Source organism: Fukomys damarensis, unplaced genomic scaffold, assembly GCF_012274545.1.
Source record: "Fukomys damarensis isolate Sample0158 unplaced genomic scaffold, DMR_v1.0_HiC HiC_scaffold_13, whole genome shotgun sequence".
NCBI classification, from domain to species: domain Eukaryota; kingdom Metazoa; phylum Chordata; class Mammalia; order Rodentia; family Bathyergidae; genus Fukomys; species Fukomys damarensis.
In genome coordinates, this window is record NW_022900925.1 from 38,517,570 (window position 1) to 38,541,410 (window position 23,841).

Sequence of the window (23,841 nt, forward strand, 5' to 3'; positions counted from 1 at the left end):
GCTGGGCCACTGTCACCACCTCTTGGTGCTGCCTGGGCTCTCCAGCGGGCCAGGCCATGTTTTCTGAAGTCTCCACATGTTTGTGACAATGACCCTTGGGAGCAGTCGCGCACACGGGCTGTAGGGCACCCAGCTTGGCATCTGGAGCAGGGCCGCCTCCCGGGGGCAGCGGCCGTGCTGTCTTGGTGGTTTTCCTCACTTCCTGCCCAGAGGAGGACGTCGCCTGTCACTTTCAGGGACAGGGCCGAGCTCTTTATGCTCTGCCCGGGCAGTCACATTGTCTGGGTTTCCTGGCTGGGACCCATAGTCCAGGGATTCAGCAGAAACAGTGTGAGAAGCAGCCGCGCCCTTGGGACGGGGTGTGGGTGGCGGTGCACATGAGCACAGGCCCAGGACCAGAGTGCCACACAGACGCATGCACACACGCACACAGGAAACATCCCTGTTGCTGCAGGGTTCAGAACGGGAAATGATATTTTTTTTTTTCTTTTTTTGTTTTGGTACAGGAGATCGAACTCTGGACTATTTCTTGCTTTCGAGGCAGGTGGCAGCGGCACCACTGAGCTAAATCCCCAGCCCTTTGGTTTTTTTGAGCCAGGCTCTCCCTGTGTAGCTCAAGCCAGCCTCGAATGCAAGGGGATCCTCCTGCCTCAGCCTCCTGAGTGCTGGGATGACAGGCGTCTGCCTCCACTCCCAGCTTGGGAAATAGTTTCTTATCTCTCATGAATGGCAGTGTAGGTAGTGAGCTATCTGCCATTTATCTTAATCTTTTGTGGAGGTAAGTTATTTGCTGGGTCACATGTAGGCCAGGCAAGGAGGGCAATACAGTGATTACAAGCAATTCATTGTATCTCATATTAACATACACATTCTGCCCGAAGACAGCCCCCACAACTCAGAGCCTAGGCATGGGAGCACCTGTTCTGTCCCTGAGCAGCACCCCAACTTTAAATCCATTTTCTTTCTTGGCACTGGGGGTTGAACCCAGCGCCTTTGCACTGAGCAACATCCCCAGCCCTTTTTATATTTTGAGACAGGGAACTGCTAAGTCACTAATTTGGCCAGGCTGCGTTTGAATTTGTGATCCTCCCACCTCAGCCTCCCAAGTGCTGGAATGGGGCGTGCACCACCACATCCGGCGTGTTTGCTGCTTTATGTTCATGATTCTATGGCCTTTCCCTGACAGAGGTTTAGGAACAAAACAAACTCCGTATCTGTCTCCCCCCCGCTTTTTTTTGATACCGGGAATTGAACTCGGGACCTTTCACTTGCGAGGCAGGAGGCGGAACCACTGAGCTAAAGCCCCAGCCCCTGCCCCCCTTTTTTGTCCCCCATCTTTGACACAAGGGTTTTACTAAGTTTTACCTCCTGGGCCAAACGCAAGATGCTCCTGTCTCAGCCTCTCTGAGTGCTGGGACTGCAGGCTTGTCTGACACACTGGGCTCTGAGAGCCAGGAGGAGGTGAGTGACAGATCTGAAGTCTCTCGCCGGGTCAGCGTCGCGGACGATCATATCCCGGGAACACAGGGCCGGGACCAGCACTACCCTTCTCCAGCCTCGGGCACTTCCTGGCCCAGGCCAAGGCTCCTACAGAGCAGGCAAGCACTGGCCACCACGTCGCCTCTCTCGGCTCCTAGCGCAGCCCGCGGGCGCCCTCTGCTGACGCAGTGCCGGAATTCGCCGAGAGCGAGCGTTTCCGGCCTCGCGGGCGGGACATTTCTCTTGTCCATAGAGGGCGCCATTCAGAGAGCATAGTTAAGCACTCCTGTTATCCCTTCTGTACACACTTCCGGGCTCATCTCTATGATCCATCCTTTCGCGGCGGACGACGTTCCGGAAGTTTCCAACGTGGGGTAAACAAGAGCCGCGCGCCGACCCGGAAATAAAAGCGGGAGTTTGGCCGGGCTGGAAGCAGTCCGGGGAAGGGCAGCTATGGCTGTGGTCTTAGCTCCGGTTGGAGCGCCCTGCGGTTCGGAGCCGGGCCCCGCGGAGGAACTCGCCAAGCTCGAGTATCTGTCCTTGGTGTCCAAGGTTTGCACGGAGCTGGACAACCACCTGGGGATCAACGACAAGGATCTCGGTGAGTCCGAGTGGGCTTTGGCTTGGGATTCGGGGGCCGCGGCGGCCGGGACGGTGGCGGTGGCGGTGGCGGTCGCTTCTGTCGCCGTCGTCTGCCTTCACCGTCTTCCTCGGTGGGGTCGCGGTCAGCTTCGCAGGGCTCCGTTCGCTACTCCCAGACCCTGGTGCTGGACCTTCCGGGCCAGCCATCCCCGGGAACTCAGAAACCGGGCCAGGGCTGCAGACTGGGACCCCAGAGGGGGTGACGGGCTGGGCGGCATCGGGGCGGAGGCGCGGAGGGCGCCTGACTGCTGTCCGGTCCCAGATGGGGGCCGGGGCAGGCGGACAGGGCTAGAGCGGCGTGCAACCCGGCATCTCCAGAGCAAGGAGGGGTTAGGTTAGGTGTGTGCTTTTTAAATCTTTTTAGTACTGGGAATCAAACCCAAGGCTACATCCCAGCCCTCTTTACTAGTTTTGTTTTGAGACAGGGTCTCTCCAAGTCGCTCAGGCAGGGTTTACTTCCATCATCCTCCTGCCTCAGCCTCCCAGAGAGCTGGGATTAGAGCACTGCGCTGCCTCACCAAGGGCTAGGGGGGTTAGATATGTAACATGGGGGAAGTCCCTTACTTTCTTTGAAGCTGTTTTTCTCAGCATGTGAGGTGGGATACCTACCTTCTCCACCGGGCGAGCACGTAGCACCTGACAAAACGCCCCACAGCCGATGTAATTTACCGTTCACTTTCTCTTGCCTTCCAGCCAGAATGGGGCTGTCTCCTAAGGCTGTGTGTCCCTAACCCAAGTGTGTGGGATTAGCTTTCTGTGCACGGCTGGCTGAATAAATGCTGCTTGCCTTAGTTTTCCCTGCAGCTTTCTCTAAAGAGCATGGCTGAGCTATGACCCCCGGATTCCAGTCCTGCCTCAGTGGCTGCTGGGTAGGACGGCATCTAAGGCCCTGAGAGCAGAGCAGTATCAGCCCCTGCACAGGACGCATGTTGTGGAGCGGGTGGGGAGAACCCAGGCAGATGCTAGCCTTGAGGGAGGAAGGCGGTGAGGAGCCTGGCCTGGCGGGGTCCAGGCCTTCGGTTCATCCCCAGGACTGAAAAAAAAAATAAATAAATAAAGGCAAATTTCATCCCAGAAATGGTAGGGAAGCGCTAGCCTTCCAGGTCTCCTGTGGGATTTGTGTAAATTTTTAGGGTTGGAACGGAAGTAGTCATTGAGCATTTCGGGTGTGACCTCCCAGAGACCGCGAGACAGACGCTGCTGCACGCGTGTCGCGTCTGTGGGCTGCGCAGGCTGGCCCTTGGCCCGCTGTCACCGCGATCCTGCACACCGACCGTTTCCTGCGAGGAGGGGCTGCTGACCTGGGGTGAAGGCCCCGGGCGTGGGGAGCCCTTCTGTGGCAGCATCTTCTCTTCATTTCTTGGAGTTCACGGGCAGGGTGGGGGACCCGGGACCCCGTGTGACCTTGACTGCCCAGGCTTTGTTCCTGCCTGTGGAGTTCATGGGCGGATAATCCGATCAGTTTGTTTCAACAGACTCGGAGCCAATTTCTCACTCAAGTCTGCTTGCTTAATTTCTTTCCTTCTTTTGCAGCTGAGTTTGTGATCAGTCTCGCTGAGAAAAATACCACCTTTGACACTTTCAAGGCTTCCCTGGTAAAAAACGGCGCAGAATTTACGGTATGTTTACCTGGAGACTCATACTTCCTTTCTTTCCTTCCTTCTGTTTTTTTTCAAGAGAAAGAGAAGTTTATTCTGGCTCTTTTTTCTGTTAATGGCACTCTTGATTGCTAGGGTTTAAGGTAGGATTTAGAGGAAGGGATGCCTGTGTGTACCAGGGAACGGCCCGTGGGTGTGTTCCGCCGACTTCGTGCGGCCCTGTCCAGGATGTGTGCAGTGTGTGCGTTCTGGTTCCGTGAATCGGGAAGTCAGTGAGTGTGGAGATTTGGAGGTGTTGGAGCTGGTTCTGAACGGTGGGGGATGAGGGGTGGAAGGGAGCTGGGGGGCTCTTCCCCAGGGCCATGAGGCCGGCTCTGTGTGGAGCTCCCTGGCAGTGGCTCCGTCCCCGCAGGCCCAGGCCGCACAATTCACTCTCCTCTTCCTGCAGGACTCCCTGGTCAGCAACCTGCTGCGCCTCATCCAGACCATGCGACCCCCGGCAAAGCCATCCACGAGCAAAGGTGAGAGAGCCTCTTCTGGGTGCCCTGGGCTTGCTGAGCAGGGAGTGTTTGATGAACATTTTCGAGGGACTTAGGACAAAACTGAATATCTGCTTGGAGGCACTGAGGATTGAACCCAAGGCTTTTTTTTTTTGGTACCAGGGATCAAACTTGGGACCTTGTGCTTGTGAGGCAGGCAGTGGAACCACTGAGCTAAATCCCCGGTTGAACCCAAGGCTTTTGCTCTGAGTGGTATCCCCAGCCCTTTTTAAATTTTGAAGTAGGGTTTCACCCAGTTTTTTGTTTTTTTTTTTTTAAAGATGGTCTCACTATGCAATTCAGACTGCCCAGGCTGGTCTTGCATTGGCAGTGAGCCTCCTGCCTCAGCCTCCCTCCCAAGTGCTGGGATTACAGGCGTGTGCCACCACACCTGGCTCTAATCCACTTGTTGAGTTGCCCAGGCGGGGCTCAAATTTGTTATCTCCTGCCTCAGTCTCCCAGAGTGCTGGGATTATGAGGTTAAGGTGTAGCCAAAGAATACTAGGTTAGGAGGTTTGCTAAGGGCTGGGTGGGTAGTCAGTGTGTTTAGAAAATTAAGTTACACTTGTAATCACACATCCGATGTGTAGCAAGTTTGAAATCTCACAACGTCATATTGAAGTTATCTTGTTAGCCGGTCATACTGAATATATCTTTTTATTGGATTTTTTTTTGTGGGTACCGGGGATCGAACTCGGGTCCCTGCACTTTCAAGGCAGGCGGTGGAACCACTGAGCTAAATCCCCGGCCCTTGAATATATCTTTTTAAACTCCTTGTTGCTCTCTCCCACTTCACGATCCTCGATGGAATCAGATCCGGTTGTGAAGCCCAGGAGTGAGAAGGAGAAGCTGAAGGAGCTGTTCCCCGGGCTCTGCCAGCCTGACGATCCTGCCGTCCGGGTACGACTGCTCCGCTCTGCTCTGCAGCGGGTGCTTGGCTTCCCCAACTCTGTCTCCTAAGAGATTTGTATTATGCATATGTGTGTGTATTTGAGAGAGGATCTTGCTATGTAGCCCAGAGTGGCCTTGAACTTGTGGCGATCCTCCTGCCTCAGCCTCCCAAGTGCTGGGATGACAGGCGTGTGCCCACCCCTGGTGTGATGTTCATCTGAAGTTGTTTTTCCAAGGGAAAGCGTGCGGTTGCTCGCTGAACGCACTGTGCGGGATGACGCTGGAGGGCGAGGAGGGCAGGGCTGGGAATAGAAAGCAGTGAGAGATGGCCGTGAAGCACGCAGGCTTGCGGGATGGTCCGACGTGTGAGAAGAGATTTCTTTTGGTTTCCATGACATATTAGGAGTCTAATTTTTGAGGCGTTTTCAATTTGATTTCACCGAGTATCTGTTGAGTAGCGCCTGTGGCCAGCACCTCTGTGGTGCCCTGGCGCTGGCGTGGGGCGGGCGAGATGGCAGTGCAGAGGCGAAGCGCACGGTGGCGCCCCGAGACCCCAAGCCTGTGTGTGCTCAAGTCCCAGACAAGGCGGTGTGGAGGCTGGCGCGGCGGGCACCTGTCCTCCAAGCACGGGGCGCCTGAGGCTGGGCTGCTGGGAGGCCTTGTCTCGAGCCGAACGCAGAGATAGATGGTGTTGTTTGTTTCCGGCCTGCACACCACTGCTGGCAGCGTCCTGCTGTGCTGTCGGGGCGTGGCGTGGTGTCCCACAGCCAGCACTTTGTGGATTTGTCCCTTGGGGATGCTGGGCAGGCAGTCGTGGGCAGTCACTGCTGCAGGTGCAGGACCAGGGGAGTCACAAGCAGGGGCTGGGTGGGCACAGAGCAAGGGCACCCCCTGCTGACTCCGCGTGGCCTTTCTGAGCTCTGTGAAGGGCAGAGCAGCTCTGTGGTGGGAATCACTCAGCCTCTGCCCTGTTGGAAGTCCTAGTCCCAGCAGTGGAGAAGGGGCCGCCATCGCTGTCCCCAGAGCGCTGACTCATGCGCGTCCCCCTCTACCCCGCAGACCATGCTGGACGAGGATGACGTGAAGGTCGCCGTGGACGTCCTGAAAGAGCTGGAGGCCCTGATGCCCAGCGCCACGGGCCAGGAGAAGCAGAGAGACGCGGAGCACCGGTATGTCGCTGGGCCCCGTCCTCGGGAACTTCCGGGCGCCATGCAGGCTGATTCTGTGGACCGAACGAGACAGGATGCAGGAGGCTGCGGAGTGCGGCCGGCCATGCGTGTGCTCCGGGTCTGTTTTCGGGGCTCCGCACAAGTGTGTGTGCAGTGAGTGTGAAGCGCGGAGCAGAGAGCAGTCGGCTGGGCCTTCCAGTCTCCAGGGACGTCTGGGTCTCGACGTCACTTGGCCCTGCCAGGTGCACGGTGCCACACTGCGCGCTCAGGGAAGCGGGCATGAGGTCTGGGGGTTTCTTTCTCAAATAGCTGCTTGTTGATTTATTAGGGACAGGATGAAGAAGAAAAAGCGGAGCCGGAGCCGGGACCGGGACCGGGACAGAGTCAGAGACAGAGGAGACCGAGACCACAGGCACAGGCACCCGTCCTGCTCGCGGTCTCACTCCCGGGCCCAGGAGAGGAATAGAGGGAAGTCCAGGTACCGGTCCAGGAGCAGGAGCCAGAGCCCCGCCAAGGACCGGAAGGACCCCCGGGACAAGTATGGGGAGAGGAGCCTGGACAGGTGGCGGGACAAGCACGTGGACCGCCCGCCACCCGAGGAGCCGGCCATTGGCGACATCTACAATGGCAAGGTCACCAGCATCATGCAGTTCGGGTGCTTCGTGCAGCTGGAGGGGCTGAGGTAGGATCTGGTGCCACGGCATCGGTCACTGCAGAGATGTGGTTCTGAGCTGTGAAACTGTTGGATGTGTTCGGTGATCCGCTCTGCTAAGCTCTTAGAAATTGACTTGCTTTTTTCCGTGCGGGGATGGAGCCCAGGGCCTTTGCACTGAGTTACGTCCCCAGCCCATTTTCCTTTTTCAGTTTGAGACAAGCTCTTGCCAAGTTGCCCAGACAGGACTCAAACTCGTGATTTCGCTGCCTCAGCCTCCCAGGGTGCTGGCCTGTGCCACCTCGGGCATCCTTGTTTTTGCAGTGCCCCAGTAGGGCACTTAACCGTCCCCTGAGGGCCTTCAGGATCCGTGCTGGGGGGCTGAGAATTTGTGTCTTTGTCCCCAGCTCCTTTCCTTTGCAAGGTTGGGGATGCAGAGCCTTCATGATTGTGTGGCTCCCTTCTTGTGAGGTGAAGACTTTCCTTTCCCTCTCCTTTTCTGTTTCTTCACCCTCCCTTCCCTCCTGTTTTCGGGGTCAGGGAGGAGCCCAAGCACCTCGCTCTGGCTATGGCCACCCCTGTCCTGCCAGCGGGTGGTGCCCAGCAGTGTCTCCTCTCCCAGGAAGCGGTGGGAAGGCCTGGTGCACATCTCTGAGCTGCGGCGTGAGGGCCGCGTGGCCAACGTGGCGGACGTGGTGAGCAAGGGCCAGCGGGTCAAGGTCAAAGTGCTGTCCTTCACGGGGACCAAGACCAGCCTGAGCATGAAGGTGGGTGCGGCGGCGGCAGGTGCAGGGTGGCCGGGCACGTCTGGGCAGCAAGGGAGCCGACGCCCTGCTCTTTGCTCAGGACGTGGACCAGGAGAGCGGAGAGGACCTGAACCCAAACCGGCGGCGGAACCTGGTCGGGGAGGCCAGCGAGGAGACGTCTATGCGGAACCCGGACCGGCCCAGCCACCTGTCGCTGGTCAGCGCCCCCGAGGTGGAGGATGATTCCCTGGAGCGCAAGCGTCTGACGCGTATCTCGGACCCCGAGAAGTGGGAGATCAAGCAGGTGGGCGCTGGGTCGGCCTGGCGGGGAGGAGGTGTGACCCCGGGGACTGTGGTGCAGCAGTCGCAGTTTTGGTCCTTGCTGCTGTGTCCTCCTCCTGGGAAATGTGAAGGCGCAGCCAGCTGAGCACGGCTTCCGCCTGGGCGGCCGGGACAGTGACGAGTCCGGGAAAAGCACAGTGGGGGCCGCACCCGATGACTGTCAGGGAGAACGCGCAGGCCCAGGAGGGCATGAGGGACGTCCTGGGTGGGAGGAGGAGGAGAGACCTGGGCTCCCGCTGGGGCTGCTGGCCCGGCCCCAGGGAGTGATGGTGTCGCTCTGTCCCTTGGCTTAGATGATCGCGGCCAACGTCCTCTCCAAGGAGGAGTTTCCGGACTTCGACGAGGAGACGGGCATCCTCCCGAAGGTGGACGACGAGGAAGGTAGCACCTGGGCCAGGCTCGTGGGCGAGGGTGGGTGGTGGACAGGCAGCCACCGTGGCCCAGGCCTGTGGCCTCCGGAGGGAAGCAGGAAGCTCTCTGGTGTGGCAGTTGTGTGTCACGCGTGCTGCCTGTGTTTCCGGGACGTGAGAAGTTCCAGCAGCCGCACTTGGGGTGAGCTTGGCGTGGCTCAGTCATCGTCCCATGGGCCCCGATCGCCCGGGTCAGTCTGAGCTGTGGCTCTGCACAGCTGGACTGGGTCCTGGAACAGCGGCAGCGTGACCAGTGCACCTGAGCCCCTGAATCGTGCTCTGTTCCTGGGGGCGACTGCCGGCCTCTTTTTCCTTTTCCCCCATACTGGGCTTGGACCCAGAGCCTTTGCCCTGAGCTTCGCCTGCAGTCATTTTCCATTCTGAGACGGGGTCTTGGTCAGCGGTCCAGGCGGGCCTCAGACTAGCAGCAGTCTGGCTTCTGCCTCCCGAGTGTGGGGTCGGCAGGTGTGCCCACCATGCCTGGTTTCCGACTAATTTTGAAGCCTTTTTTTGTCCCTCTACCACCGCGGGTAAAGAATTTCTCTGTAACAGTGGGGTGGTGCGCCCTGACGCCACGCAGGCTATCAGAGCCCAGGTGTTTCTCCACAGCCTGAGCCTCCTCCCCAGAGCGCCCTGACTGTTTCCTGGACCAGGCGCAAATGCCTGGGAATCTCCTGGGGCTGGGGGAGGAGGGCGGTCGCGGGTTCGAGTCCCTCATTTTGCCCTCCCTTTCGGAGGCCTCTGTGGGCCAAGATCATCGGAGCTCATAGAAATTCCTGTCTTAAGGAAATGAGCCAACCTCTCTTCCGCTCTCCCTCTCCTGTGGCCCCTCTCCCTTCTGGACCCAGATGAGGACCTGGAGATAGAGCTGGTGGAGGAGGAGCCCCCATTCCTGCGAGGCCACACAAAGCAGAGCATGGACATGAGCCCCATCAAGATCGTCAAGGTGAGGCGACGGGCTGCGCTCCTGCCCTGAGAGCGAGGTGGCCACTCTGCCGCCTGCATGACCGCCGGCACCACGGCAGACTCCACCCTTCGGGACGCGTGGCCCCCACCCTTTGTGGTGCTGGGATTGAACCTAGGGCTGGAGCTGGCAGTGCTCTTGCCTCAGCCTCCTGGGGTGCACACGGGCTGCAGGTGTGCGCCCCACTCCTGCGCCGGGTCCCCTGTGCATAGGTCGATGGTCGGCGCCTCCCCGGTGTGCGCATTGGCCTCGACCCCAGCTCTCAGCTGCACAGCAGGGTCCCTTCCTGTCCCTCCCATGCCCTTCACGCCACCCCAGCCCTCGGTGGCCCTTGCCGTGTCTGCCGTCCTGAGGTGAGCCTTGCTCTTCGTGGCCTATGTGAGTGACGCCCCTCCCTCCCCGCAGAACCCAGACGGCTCCCTGTCCCAGGCCGCCATGATGCAGAGCGCGCTGGCCAAGGAGCGGCGGGAGCTGAAGCAGGCGCAGCGGGAGGCCGAGATGGACTCCATCCCCATGGGCCTCAACAAGCACTGGGTCGACCCCCTGCCTGACGGTAGGGCCCCACGGTGGTCGCGGGGGGCTAGCCTCAGTTTCCCCTCTCCGTTAGAGTGTGCTGGCTGGTTGCACTTTGAGCACAGGTGCTGGAAGTGAAACAAAAAACTGTTTACCATAGGTTGGCTGAATTTTAATTTTCTGAGTAACTTAAAAATCTTTATTTTGAAGCCGGGAGTGATGTCACCCACCTGTAATCCCAGCACTCAGGAGTCTGAGGCAGGAGGATTGCTGCCAGTTTAAAGCCAGCCTGGGCTACGTAGTGTCTAAACAGCCTCCCAACTTTGTTTTTGATTCTAAAGATGATACACAGACGTAGTGCTGGGTGTTTATCATCCCTGCACTCCAGGAGGCTGAGACAGGAAGATCGTGAATTCAAGCCCAGCCTGGGCAACTAAACAAGATCCTGTGTCAAAACGAGAAATAAGAGTTGGATGTAGGTCAGGGTAAAAGTCCTGAGTTCAGTCCCCAGTGTGGCACTGCAAAATAAAAGAAAAAAGTGTGTAGCTGAAACCTGTGCGTGAGACCCCTTGTGGGCGATTTAGCTGACTGGGCTGCAGGTGAGTCTGCTGTGCTGCGCCTCACAACACGGGTGGAGACGGGGACTTGAGCCTGAGTCGCGGAAGCTCGCACCGTGTCCTCCCCTCAGCTGCGTGTCTGTGCGCGTGGCATAATGGGCTGGAGGCCAGGCGTGAAGTGGGGACGGGAAGGCCGGGGCCTGGCCTGTGGACGGCGGCTCTGGCTCGGTCCACGGGGCGGGGGGCTTGAGCACAGGTGCTGGAAGTGAAACAAAAAACTGTTTACCATAGGTTGGCTGAATTTTAATTTTCTGAGTAACTTAAAAATCTTTATTTTGAAGCCGGGAGTGATGTCACCCACCTGTAATCCCAGCACTCAGGAGTCTGAGGCAGGAGGATTGCTGCCAGTTTAAAGCCAGCCTGGGCTACGTAGTGTCTAAACAGCCTCCCAACTTTGTTTTTGATTCTAAAGATGATACACAGACGTAGTGCTGGGTGTTTATCATCCCTGCACTCCAGGAGGCTGAGACAGGAAGATCGTGAATTCAAGCCCAGCCTGGGCAACTAAACAAGATCCTGTGTCAAAACGAGAAATAAGAGTTGGATGTAGGTCAGGGTAAAAGTCCTGAGTTCAGTCCCCAGTGTGGCACTGCAAAATAAAAGAAAAAAGTGTGTAGCTGAAACCTGTGCGTGAGACCCCTTGTGGGCGATTTAGCTGACTGGGCTGCAGGTGAGTCTGCTGTGCTGCGCCTCACAACACGGGTGGAGACGGGGACTTGAGCCTGAGTCGCGGAAGCTCGCACCGTGTCCTCCCCTCAGCTGCGTGTCTGTGCGCGTGGCATAATGGGCTGGAGGCCAGGCGTGAAGTGGGGACGGGAAGGCCGGGGCCTGGCCTGTGGACGGCGGCTCTGGCTCGGTCCACGGCGGGCGGACGACGGAGTCAGGAGAGCAGCTGTGGTGGCAGCGGTTGCCGTGGGATGGCCAGCACCCTCACTGAGCGGTTTCCTCCTCAGCGCCCCTGTCCTCTGCCTCGGGCTCCCTCTTCCGGGGCTTTGGCCATGGTGCATTTGCGTATCCCAGAGCACCTTGAAGACTGTCCGCTTCTCACAGGAGTCCGGGCTGACCGTTCGTCCTGTGCCGGGGGGTGGAACCCAGGGGTGCTCTAGCCCTGAGCTGCAGCCCCAGCCCTTTTTCACTCCTTATTTAGAAACAGGGCTTCGCTGAGTTGCCCTGGCAGGACCAGAACTTGCAAACCTCGTGCCTCAGTCTTCTTCTGGGCTGCGGTCACAGGTGTGCAGTGTGTTAGCCTTGAAAACCTTACGCCAAGAGAGCGGCCAGATACACACACTGGGCTGCAGGCTGCGGCCGGGCCAGCCCAGCAGAGGGAGGGGACTGAGGGGCAGGGCCAGGCCGGCGGGGTCGTGGCGGGTGACCTACAGAGGCCCTCAGGGAGCCTGGGCTGCGGGCTCGGGGACCAGACTCAGTGGCTGTCTCCTTCCAGCTGAGGGCAGGCAGATCGCGGCCAACATGCGGGGCATCGGGGTGATGCCCAGCGACATCCCCGAGTGGAAGAAGCACGCGTTCGGGGGCAACAAGGCGTCCTACGGCAAGAAGACGCAGCTGTCCATCGTGGAGCAGCGGGAGGGGCTGCCCATCTACAGGCTGAAGGGCCAGCTGGTGCAGGTGGGTGCCGGCGCCCGCCGAGGCTCTTTCTGCTGAGCCAAGGAAGATGTGTTTGGAGTGGGGGCCTGCCACCCCCATGGGCAGCGTTGGGGTGCGAGGCCTGAGGCCCACAGCTCCAGGCGGAAGCTAAAGTCGGGGTGCTGGCCGATGGCCCTGCAGGCGAGGACGCTGCTCCAGGGGCTGCTTTGCCGTAGGCTGGATGTGCTCCCTGGAGGAGTCCTGCTGCTGACTGTAACCCTGCGTGGTTACCGTAGGGTGGGCTAGGCGTGACCCAGGGGAGGGGACGGGATCTGGGGGTGGCGGCGGGGGGCAGTGCTGTGGGTGACCATGTCTCCCTGCCTCAGGCGGTCCACGACAACCAGATCCTCATCGTCATTGGCGAGACAGGGTCTGGGAAGACCACACAGATCACCCAGTACCTGGCAGAGGCCGGCTACACGTCTCGGGGCAAGATCGGCTGCACCCAGCCCAGGCGTGTGGCCGCCATGTCCGTTGCCAAGAGGGTGTCAGAGGAGTTTGGCTGCTGCCTGGGGCAGGAGGTAGGTGGGGAGGCTGCCCAGAGGGCAGATGGGGATGCTCCTCTTCAGGCTTTTCCTGGAGGCTATGGGGTGCCCTCCGTCCAGGGTCACAGCCCCGTGTAGAAAACTGAACATTGGGGTAAAATTTCTGTTTTGTTTTGTTTTTTTCTTCCCAATCGTGGGGATCGAACTTGGGACCTTGTGCTTGTGAGGTAGATGGCGGAACCACTGAGCTAAATCCCTGGCCCCAGATTTCTGTATTGAGACGATGGTTCCTGCAAACCCATCCCTGGGGAGGCTGAGGCAGGAGAGTCGCCAAGAGTTTGAGGCCAGCCTGGGCTACACAGGGAGACCTTGTCTCCAAAAACCAGAAAGCGGTTGTGGTTGAAGCCTTGCCGGCACCACACCCGTGCCGAGGGACCGTGTCTGAGCCACGTCTGTGCTGTTCCAGGTGGGCTACACCATCCGCTTCGAGGACTGCACCAGTCCTGAGACCGTCATCAAGTACATGACAGACGGCATGCTGCTGCGCGAGTGCCTGATCGACCCTGACCTGACGCAGTACGCCATCATCATGCTGGACGAGGCCCACGAGCGCACGATCCACACCGACGTCCTCTTCGGGCTGCTGAAGAAGGTGCTGGCCTCGCCCTTCCCCTCGGGAGCATGGCTGGGGTGGGGTCTCCAGGGGCTGGGCCCAGGAGCGGACCAGGGAGAAGCAGGGGCTGGGGAGCCAGGTCCTCGTCCTGAGCCCCTGCTCCCCTCTCCCCGCAGACGGTGCAGAAGCGGCAGGACATGAAGCTGATTGTCACCTCGGCCACGCTGGACGCGGTCAAGTTCTCCCAGTATTTCTACGAGGCTCCCATCTTCACCATCCCGGGCCGCACCTACCCCGTGGAGATCCTGTACACCAAGGAGCCCGAGACCGACTACCTGGACGCCAGCCTCATCACTGTCATGCAGATCCACCTCACTGAGCCGCCAGGTGGGTGCTGCTGACCCGCAGAGGTGCTGCCTGGGGCCGAACGTAGGGCCTCTGTGAGCTGCCGCGCAGGCCTTCAGGTGCTTTGGCTTCCCAGGCGGGCTCTGGCCGGAGAGTCTCTTTCCCTTGAAGTACAGGTCTGTGCAGCTCAGGCTGCGTCTTTGAAATGTTGGTGAAAAATGTAAGAGTGGCCTGCGGGCTACTCACACAGTGGTGGACAATGTCTGGGTGTAGCCAGAGGCCAGAACGAGAAAGTGCATTTCCTGTCTTTGGCGTGTCTGTTACCATTGCCCAAAGCTTGCACAAGCCAGTGCTGCCGTCCCAGCTACTTGGGAGGCTGAAGCAGGAGGATCACTTGAGCCCAGATACTTGGGACCAGCGTAGCAGAACTATCTGTTAAAGAAAACGCAGGACAGGAGCGAAGCCAAGGCAGTGAGCCTGCCCCCATGTGTGCAGCCCGGAGCTTGAGCCCCGGCCCTGTTCCGCACTCTTCTAGGTGACATCCTGGTCTTCCTGACCGGGCAGGAGGAGATTGACACGGCCTGTGAGATCCTCTACGAGAGGATGAAGTCGCTGGGCCCCGATGTCCCCGAGCTGATCATCCTGCCCGTGTACTCTGCTCTGCCCAGCGAGATGCAGACCCGAATCTTCGACCCGGCCCCACCCGGCAGCAGGAAGGTAACAGCTGCCCACCTGTGTCCGCAGGGCTGGGTGCGCCGTGACTTCTCTTTTTCCTTGCTTCCTGTTCGGCACAGTTTTTAGGTTAACGCCTAATTGCTCCAGGTACCCTGTCCACTGCCTCACAGTTGGACTGGTGTCCTGTGGGGCCCGTGCCCAGCTTTTTTTTTGTTGTTTTTTTTTTGAGACAGGTTCTTACTCTGTAACCCAGGCTGGCCTCAAACTCACAGCCATCCTCCTGCCTCAGCCTCCCAAGTGCTGGGATGACAGGCGTGCTCCACCACTCCCCACTCTGCTGGGCTTTTCACCTATGACAAGGAGGCAGCAGGACAGGGCAGGTGTCCCCTGTGGATCAGGGAAGCTCTCCGAGTCCTGTGACAGCACGAGTGTCCCAGATGGCTGTGGCTGGTCCTGCAGGAGCCGGCTGCGTGGTCCGGGGTTAGAGCTGAGTACAAGTGTGTGCAGCGCGGGAGGTGCCGGGAGGACAAAGGCACCCGCTCACATCCATGTCTGTCCATCTTCTACTGCTCTGACAGAAAGCCTGAGACTGGGCCAGTGAGGAGAGGAAACGTGGCCTTCATACTGGGGCAGCCCAAGTATGGGTCCGCAGGAGTAGCTGGGAGGCTGAGGCAGGAGGGTTGCAAGTTCCAGCCCTGCCTGGGTCACATAGAAGGAACCTGTCTCATAAATGAAAAGGGCTAGGGATGTAGCTGGGTTCAACCCCAGTTCCCCAGAAAACAGTGGGGAGGCTGGAGGAGGTGCTGACTTTCCCTGTGATCCCAGCACCCACCACAGGTCCCTGTTCCAGCTTGTTATCTGAGCCCATCTGTCTCCCAGGAAAATAGCCACAGGGAAATAGAAATGTGCGTGTGTGCGTGTGCGTGCACACAAGTGTGTGCATGCACATACATGAAAACCTGTAAACCAAGCCAGGTGAGGTGGCCCACACCTGTTGTTTCTGCACTCTGGGAGGCTGAGGCATGAAGATTGCAAGTTCAAGCCCAGCCTGTGCAACTTAGACCTTGGCTCAGCTTACACCCTGGGGCTGTAGCTCAGTGTGATGGCCCTGGGTTCGATCTCCAGGTCTGAACAACACACTGACAGTTCAAACCAGTATTTGTAGTGCTGTTATTCGCGACATACTTAGAGGGGAAACAACTCAGGCAGCTACAGACAGATGAGGGGAGCATTAGCACAGAACCAGAGGCTGAGGCAGGAGGATTGCTGAGTTCAAGGCCAGCTAAACTACACAACAAGACCCTGTCTCAGAAAACCAAAAAAAAAAAAAAGTTTTTAGAAAAGAAACAAAGGGGCTGGGGATTTAGCTCAGTGGCGCTGCCACCTGCCTCAAAAGCACAAGGGCCCAAGTTTGATCCCCAGTACCCCCCCAAAAAAAGATGGCACGCGCGGCACAGGCCAGCACCAGGCTGTGTGTGCGGCTCCAGCCACTCTGGCGCTGTGCTTCCTTTGGGGGACAGGTGGTTCTGAAGCTTCCTGCAGTGATGGGGTCAAGACCTGGGAAGCCACGTAGCCGCTGAGCGGCCCAGAGGGCAGGTCTCACACACCGAGGTTCCCGGGTCTCAAGCTCTGGCCTGAACCCTGCCCCAGGCCTCCTCGGGAAGCCGTGCTGGACAGGCGGCCAGGCGGGGAGCCGTCTGTGGGCCAGGTCCAGCCTGCCCGTCTGTGCAGCCCTGATCCCCAGGGATTGTGTTTCCCGATCTGGGGCAGCGCCAGGCCGCTCTGCTCTGCATCTGGGTCTCGCCGGGGAAGGAAAGCGCATTTTGCACTGGCACAGGGGATGCCAGGAGCCCGCTGCTTTCCCCGAGGGGCAGTCAGCAGCACTGGCTCTGGGCAGGGCCGGCTCCATCCCTTCTGTAGCTTGGGGTCCACCCGCCCAGCCTGGCCCTGTGGGGAAAGAGGCAGCTGGGCTTGGCAGGTGCCTCCCACTCCACTCCACTCCACGGGCCTCGTCTGCAGGTCGTGATTGCCACCAACATCGCAGAGACCTCGCTGACCATCGATGGCATCTACTATGTGGTGGATCCTGGCTTTGTGAAGCAGAAGGTCTACAACTCCAAGACGGGCATCGACCAGCTCGTGGTGACGCCCATCTCGCAGGTATGGCCGCCGCGCACCCTGGGCCTGGGCCTGCACGGTAGAGGGGTAAATTGTCTCTGTTCCTCTGCAGTCTTAGTCCGTATAACCGAGTTTTGTAAAACTTGAATCCTAGCTTCCTAGATGACCTGCTGTAGGTAGAAGGAACATTTTTTTGTGCTTTGAGACTGCGTCTTGCTGTGTAGCCCAGCCTAGCCTCCAACTCACAGCAGTCCTCCTGCCTCAGCCTCCCGAGTGGTGAGATTACAGGCGTGCGCCCCCACGCCCGGCTGGAACATGTGTGTTAAGGAGCCCTACTTACCCGTGTATCTGAGTTAGCGGTAATTCGTGAGGTGACTGTGATCCTTTGGTGATTATGGAAGAATTTCCTGATCATCTTTTTAGGGCAGTGTGGCAACAGCGTTTGTCCCTCTAAGCCAGCTGTCCCTTTTCTAGGCTGTGAGAGTTGGGGGTAGGAGTCTGCACCCTTCACCAGCCAAGGGGCCCCCTGGACTGAGCTTCCTGGGGGCAGCGCACTAACCCTACACTTCACCCACCCCACAGGGTGTGCGTCTGTGTTCCGTGCTGGTGCGTGTAGCTGTGATGGGTTATTTGGAAAAGTGAACTGCACAGTACTGTGACTGGTATGACACTGATGCGTGGCCTGAACTGGGCAAGGTGCTACATGCCTATCATCCCAGCACTCTGGGAGGCTGAGGCAGGAGGGTCGGAAGTTCAAGCCCAGCCTGGGTAGGAAACTTCATGATTTAGGGAGACTGTGTCAAAGTTAAAAAAATAAACACTAGAAAGGGCTGGGGTGTAGCTAGTGTCAAGGCACCGAGTTCAGTTCCCAGTACTGAGAAAACAATGACTGGTGGCCACATTTTAGCAGAGTAGTGCACCTGGTGAGCTTGGTGGGCCGTGGCAGGCCGTGGCGGGCCGTGGAGGGCTTGGGCTGTGGCGGGCTGTGATATACCTGGGTGAAGCACAGAGCTGAGTGTTGCTGTGCTGGGTTCTGTACTGGTGCATGGTAAGCTTTTTTGTTCTTCTCTAGAGGGAACTGAACACAGGGACTGCACCCCCAGCCCTTTTTATTTTTAACATGGTCTCATTAGATTGCCCAAGCTGTCCTCAGACTTGCAATCCTCCTGCCTCAGCCTCCCAGGTAGCTAGGATTACAGGTATGGGTCACCATGCCCTGCTTGATAGGCATTGTTTTCTTTACTGTTTTTTGGGGGTTTTTTGAGATGAGCTCTTGCTGGCCTTGAACTCAGCGATACTCCTGCGTCAGCCTCCCAAGTGCTGGGGTTTTAGGTGTGTGTCACCGTGCCTGACTTCCTTGTTCTTTTATATATTGTTTTAATGTTTTCAGCAGGCTTGTATTATTCCCCTGCTCACCCCTGGAACTGGGGATAGAACTGAGCTATTTGCTTATTCACTTACAGCTTTTTTGGCTTTTTGAGATAGGCTTTCGCTGTGTAGTTCAAGCTGGTCTCGAACTTACTACGTAGCGAGGCTGGTGTCCCAGCTGGTGGAGATTTTCCTGCCTCAGTTTCCCAAGTGCTGGGATTGCAGGTGTGTGCCACCACGCCCAGTTCATGTTGATCATCTGTCTGTAAAAGCTGCGAACTGCGTTCATTTTGACTCGCGGCACCATGGCAGCTAATGCGGGGTCCGGCAGGGTCCTGGGTGTCTGCGTGTCTCCAGGCTGGCGTCGTCCGTCTCTTGCCAGCCTGTATTGCAGAGGATGAGACTGTCACAGCGGATCCAGGGCAGCCATGTGGACTCGGGAACCAAGCCTGAGCCCCGCCTGTGCTCATCCGGTGGTGGCAGCCTGGGAGGAAAGGCAATTTTATCTTTGATGTAGTTAGTTCTCCCGGCTGTGGCCTGCAGGGGTATCTGGGAGTCTGAGGAGATGAGAGATCGGGCACCTCAGTGAGCGCAGCCCGCGTTTGGCTCTGTGTAGAGCTTCGGTCCCAGGCAGGCCCTGGAGCCGGAGGGAGCACTGAGTGGCCGTACGTGTGTCACCGAGCGCTGAGTCCACACAGTGCAGGGTCCTGGCTGGTTCTTGTTCCCTGCACTGCAGGCCGGATTTGTCACCACGTTCAGGCCTCTGTGTTCTTGGCCTACACGTGTGGATCCAAGCACCAGTGTGGGCAAGGGACTGTGGTGCGCGTCCCTTTGGAAACGGCCCCCAAGGAAGGGCACAGATGCAGATGTCCGATGTCCGACGGCCTTGTCCCCACGTGTCCCCAGGCCCAGGCAAAGCAGCGTGCGGGCAGGGCAGGCCGCACGGGCCCTGGCAAGTGCTACCGGCTGTACACGGAGCGTGCCTACCGCGACGAGATGCTCACCACCAACGTGCCCGAGATCCAGAGGACCAACCTGGCCAGCACCGTGCTGTCCCTCAAGGTAGCTGGCGGGCACGTCCCCTCCCTAGACTGGTCCCTGTGGTCACCTTTCCCCAGTGAGCAGCCAGACATTGGGTTGTGAGAGGGTTTCCATTAGAGCGTTTACAAGAAGGGAATTAGGGAAATGGGCTGACGCCCGTGACCGGATTCTGCTCCTGGGGAGCAGGCATCCTGGGAGTGCCCGGCTGGGCCCTCGTCCTGAACCCTCACCCGTCCCATCCCGGTCCCCGCTGCTGTGTGGCCAGGTGGAGCCGGGCAGAGCCAGGCAGAGCTTGCTCTTGTTTAGCGTTCAGGTGCCAGCTGGGACAGCCGTGGGTGCGGGCCCTGCCTCTGCCTCCCTACAGCTCTGTGTGGGCTCACGGTCTGGTCCGTTTACTCTGCCGCTGTGGTTGTGATTTCTCCCAGCACGGTCCGGTGTTATGGCCCCAGGCATCCGTGGCCCGAGAGCTTAGCAGCCTGCGTGGTCGCCTGTGTGGTCCGCACACTCTGGCAGAGGTGGCAACGCCCAGCAAGGAGACGGCCAGACCTACCCGGGGTGTACACTCACTGCTCTCCCAGGCAGGTGCGCTGAACGCCTCCAGCACCTGCTGGCTGCCTGGGGTGGTGCCACCTTCTGGCCGTGCTGAGAACTACGCTGTGCGGATCCCACTCCTCCGCACTCAGCCTCCTGGTCCCAGGCAGAGCAGGGGCACAGTGACCGGTGGCATGGGCCTAGGCCCATCTCTCAGCTGCTCTCTGAGGCAGCCCCGGCGTCGGGTTCCTCCCAGCAGTGTGAGGCCTCCTCTCCTCACCACAGCTTGGTTCTGCCGTTGCTGCGGCTCAGGCCATCCTGAAGGTGTGTCCGAGGCGGTGGGGATGTGTCCAGGACCTTGCGGCCTGGCAGGCCTCCCGAGCTACACCTCTGGCCCTTGCAGTGATTTGGTTCGCTTTTCCCTGCACCAGTGCTTGGTGGGCGTTTGTCCTTCTTCAGAGAGATGTCTACTTCAGTCCTTGGCCCGTTTTTACACCATGAGAAAGGACATGCTTTCTGTGTAGCCCAGGTGGCCTCCGACTCTGCCATTTCCTGCCTCAGCCTCCCAAGGGCGGGGAGGACAGGTGTGCGCTGCCACACCCAGCAGGCACCTGCTTTCTGGTATTTTGAGTTTCAGGCGGCTCTGTGTGTGTGAGACCCTCTGCCCTTGCTGAGTGCATCCCCTCCCTGTCCGCTCTCCTGAGCCACTCTGTCCCCTCCCAGGCCATGGGCATCAACGACCTGCTGTCCTTCGACTTCATGGACGCCCCCCCGATGGAGACCCTCATCACGGCCATGGAGCAGCTCTACACACTGGGGGCCCTGGACGACGAGGGCCTGCTTACCCGCCTGGGCCGCAGGGTGAGTGCTGGACAGGCTGCGGCTACGGGCCTGGGTGCTCTCTCCACCACCCCTGGGAAGCGTTTTCTGTTCTCAGGAGAAGATTTGGTCACAGCTCACTGTCCTGGGCCCAGTCCCGGACCAGTTTACTCTTACAGAGTGCGCAGGGCCCCAGCTGTCCTGAGGGGAGCTGTGTTTCGGCCTCCCGTGCTCCATCGGGGTTTGTCGGGGTGGAAGGAAACCTGGGCTGGTTCCCACGGCGGCCTCGGACCTGCAGTGTGGTGTCCCCTGTGCCCGTCACAGATGGCGGAGTTCCCGCTGGAGCCGATGCTGTGCAAGATGCTCATCATGTCAGTGCACCTGGGCTGCAGCGAGGAGATGCTGACCATCGTGTCCATGCTGTCCGTGCAGAACGTCTTCTACAGGCCCAAGGTGACCGGGACTGCGGGCGGTGGGGGTGGGCAGCTGCTGGGCTGGGAAATGAGCGGGAGGTGACCACCAGCCCCCACTTGGCAGGACAAACAAGCCCTCGCTGACCAGAAGAAGGCCAAGTTCCACCAGACGGAGGGTGACCACCTCACACTGCTGGCCGTGTACAACTCCTGGAAAAACAACAAGTTCTCCAACCCCTGGTGCTATGAGAACTTCATCCAGGCCCGCTCCCTGCGCCGGGCGCAGGACATCCGCAAGCAGATGCTGGGCATCATGGACAGGTGGGGGTGTGGCCTGGGCTGGTGTGGGGTCCCTGGGTGGCATGTCAGGCTGTGGGCTCCCACCTCGTGCTCTTCCCTGGGTGACAGTGCAGCCCCAGAAAGTTCCTATAAAAGGGGCGGTGCTGGTTGTTGGAAATACTTTGATTCTAGAAGCCAGCTTCTAGAAGCCAGGTGTGGTGCTGCACGCCTGTTGTCCCAGCTCTTGGGAGGCTGAGGCAGGAGGATCACAGTGAGTTCAAGGCCAGCCTGGGCTGCATAGCCAGACCCTGTCTCAATGAACACAAAAATCCCCAAACCCAAGCCTACCCCCTAGCACACTGGGTCTAGGATTGCACTCCTGCCTGACTGTTGTACCCACTGGGTGGAGCTGTGGTGCCCTTAGAGCCGGACGGCAGGCACTGGGAACCACTGTGGGGACCTCAAGGCAGTGGCCTGGCGCCGTCTTCTGTGGAGTGCGTGGCTTATGTCTCCATCTGACTCACACAGGCACAAGCTGGACGTAGTGTCATGTGGCAAGTCCACAGTGCGTGTGCAGAAGGCCATCTGCAGCGGCTTCTTTCGTAACGCAGCCAAGAAGGACCCGCAGGAGGGCTACCGCACGCTCATCGACCAGCAGGTGGTCTACATCCACCCCTCCAGCGCCCTCTTCAACCGGCAGCCTGAGTGGTAGGTGTCAGCCCGGGGTTGGGGGTCCCTGGACCTGTCAGTTTGCAGCACCCCAGCCCCGTGTCCTGGTGTTGCTGCCATGGAGTGGCAGAGGCGGGAAGGGGCGCAGTGAAGCTTTTTGGGAGAGAGCATTATGGAGCAGAGCAAGGGGGCATCGAGGGGGCCGACTAGTGAGGAGACTCAGATCATGTTAGAGCAGCACGGAAAGAAAAATGGGGCCAGGGGTTTGGCTCGGTGGTTCCGCTGCCTGCCTTATAAGAGCAAGGGCCCAAGTTCAATCTCCAGTACCAAAAAAAAAGAGAAACGGGATGCTTGGGGCGGGCGTGGGGCACACACCTGTGACCCCGGCACTTAGGCGGAGACAGAAGAATCGAGGGAAGCTCTAGGTCAGCCTTGACCACATAGCGAATTCGAAGCCAGCCTACCTACCTAGGGAGAGCCTATCTCAAAAAAAAGGAGAAAGGAAAAAACCCGGTGCTTATTAAGGACTCTGGTGTAAAAATGACTTGAAATGACTTGAAATCACTGCTCCCGTGGTAGAAGGGTTGGGGCCTTGCCCAGACCCCCCTGGCATTTGGGGTCCTTCTTCAGGACCCCAGAACTCTTGAGTAAGAAACTGGGCTCAGGGAAAGCGTGGCAGGCTGTCCGTCCCGCAGCCCTGTGTCCCGGGTGCAGGCTGTGCGGCTGGGCGAGGCTGTCACCCACACGTGTTGGCAGGGTGGGGCGGGCGGAGCTGAGCGGTGTCGCTGTCCCGCAGGGTGGTGTACCACGAGCTGGTGCTGACCACGAAGGAGTACATGCGCGAGGTCACCACCATCGACCCGCGCTGGCTGGTGGAGTTCGCCCCCGCCTTCTTCAAGGTCTCCGACCCCACCAAGCTCAGCAAGCAGAAGAAGCAGCAGCGCCTGGAGCCCCTGTACAACCGCTACGAGGAGCCCAACGCCTGGAGGATCTCGAGAGCCTTCCGGCGGCGCTGAGGCCCTGGGCCCGCACCCTGGCCGTGCAGTCCCGCAGGGTGGAGCTGCACCCTCACCTCCGTCGGGGACTTTTGGGGTCACCCTGTATCGCTTCCAGGAGGGCGGCCCGGGGGACGGGAGCCCGATGCTGTCTGCACCCTGCCCTCCCAGCCCTCCGCGTCCTTCCCGTCACCTCTGGAGATATTTATTTTCTTAAGGAAACGAGAATGGCTTCCTGTGGTGTGTCTTTAGCTGAGGGGCCACCGCTCTGCACTCTAGGGGTGTGGTGGAGAATCCTGTAGCTGATCTGGGCACCAAGGCCCGGCTCTGCCAGAGTGGCCCGAGTTACCGGCCTTGTAGGGTGCTGCCAGCTGGCCCTGCTCAGTGTGCACCGTGTCGTTTCCTTTGGAGGCGTCCTGGGCGAGGGCACAAGTGTGCTTCACTCCGTGTGTGTGTGTGTGTGTGTGTGTGTGTGTGTGTGTGCATGCGCGTGCGTGCACACGTGCGCATCCTCTGGGGACTTCAGTGGATTTTGCATCCCTGTCGCCCCCACCCCAGCACAAAGCTGACCTTGTGCCCCAGATCTTGCTCTTGGTTCTCTCTGCTTCCTGTTGGGCAGTGGCCACTGCTACCCCATGAGTTCATGGTGCTGGGGGCCCCGCGGTACCGGACATGAGGCCGTGCTGCTGAGGGTCACACACAGGTGTCATCACCAGGCAGCAGAACGCACCCTGTGGACGCTGTTCATGGGGTGTGGGCTGCTGAGCTGGGTGCCCCCGTCTTAACTCCTGCCCAGATCTCTGTGCCAAGGCTGCTCCTGGGCCCAGACTGCCCTGGTGCTGTGCCTAGCACCCACTCTAAGGAGAGAAGCTTGGGTTTTGTTGCAATGGGGGTAGAACTGGGGGAGCCCTACCTCCACTGCATCCCAGCCTTTTCAAGACAGAGCCCCCCAGAGTTGGCCTCGAGCTTGGGATGCTCCTGCCTCAGCCTCCCCCCCCTGTAGCTAGGTTAGCATGTATGCATCACCACCTGCAGCAGTGTGGGGTCTCTGCTGTCCATCGGAGCAGCTGTGGTGACGGTCACCTGGGGGTGGGAGGGCAGCTGTTGTGTTCGTGTCAGGCTGGGGGCGCGGGTTTCTTGTCTACCCAGAGCCACCATCCTGGGATGCAGGCAGCCAAGGTCAGTGCTGGACTCCGCTTCCCTGCCCTCCCACCTTGAGGACTGCTCCCCTCTCCCCGACCTGGGGCTCCCACCTGACCGGCGATCCTTCCCCCAGTGGCCTCACTT

The 23,841-nt window shown here is 59.2% G+C and overlaps 1 protein-coding gene across 1 annotated transcript; it reads left to right on the forward strand.

The window, feature by feature from the left end:
• The first annotated feature begins 1,841 nt into the window (after positions 1-1,841).
• Positions 1,842-23,834, forward strand: Dhx8 (DEAH-box helicase 8). Its single transcript, XM_010642975.3, has 23 exons — positions 1,842-2,080; positions 3,655-3,740; positions 4,168-4,240; positions 5,073-5,158; positions 6,209-6,318; positions 6,647-7,000; positions 7,593-7,737; positions 7,817-8,020; positions 8,352-8,439; positions 9,317-9,414; positions 9,838-9,985; positions 12,004-12,185; positions 12,530-12,724; positions 13,155-13,340; positions 13,478-13,688; positions 14,182-14,363; positions 16,341-16,481; positions 18,714-18,869; positions 20,103-20,240; positions 20,523-20,651; positions 20,736-20,932; positions 21,419-21,598; positions 22,356-23,834. The coding sequence occupies exons 1-23, from the start codon at positions 1,933-1,935 to the stop codon at positions 22,573-22,575; spliced, it is 3,657 nt and encodes a 1,218-aa protein (XP_010641277.1). The 5' UTR covers positions 1,842-1,932; the 3' UTR covers positions 22,576-23,834.
• Positions 23,835-23,841: the final 7 nt, after the last annotated feature.

Bases quoted from the DNA above. Each gene is read 5' to 3' on its own strand.
- Dhx8 (XM_010642975.3), top strand. From the start codon at position 1,933: ATGGCTGTGGTCTTAGCTCCGGTTGGAGCGCCCTGCGGTTCGGAGCCG. The intron at 5,159-6,208 runs GTACGACTGCTC...TCTACCCCGCAG, and splicing joins CTGACGATCCTGCCGTCCGG to ACCATGCTGGACGAGGATGA. The intron at 21,599-22,355 runs GTAGGTGTCAGC...GCTGTCCCGCAG, and splicing joins TTCAACCGGCAGCCTGAGTG to GGTGGTGTACCACGAGCTGG.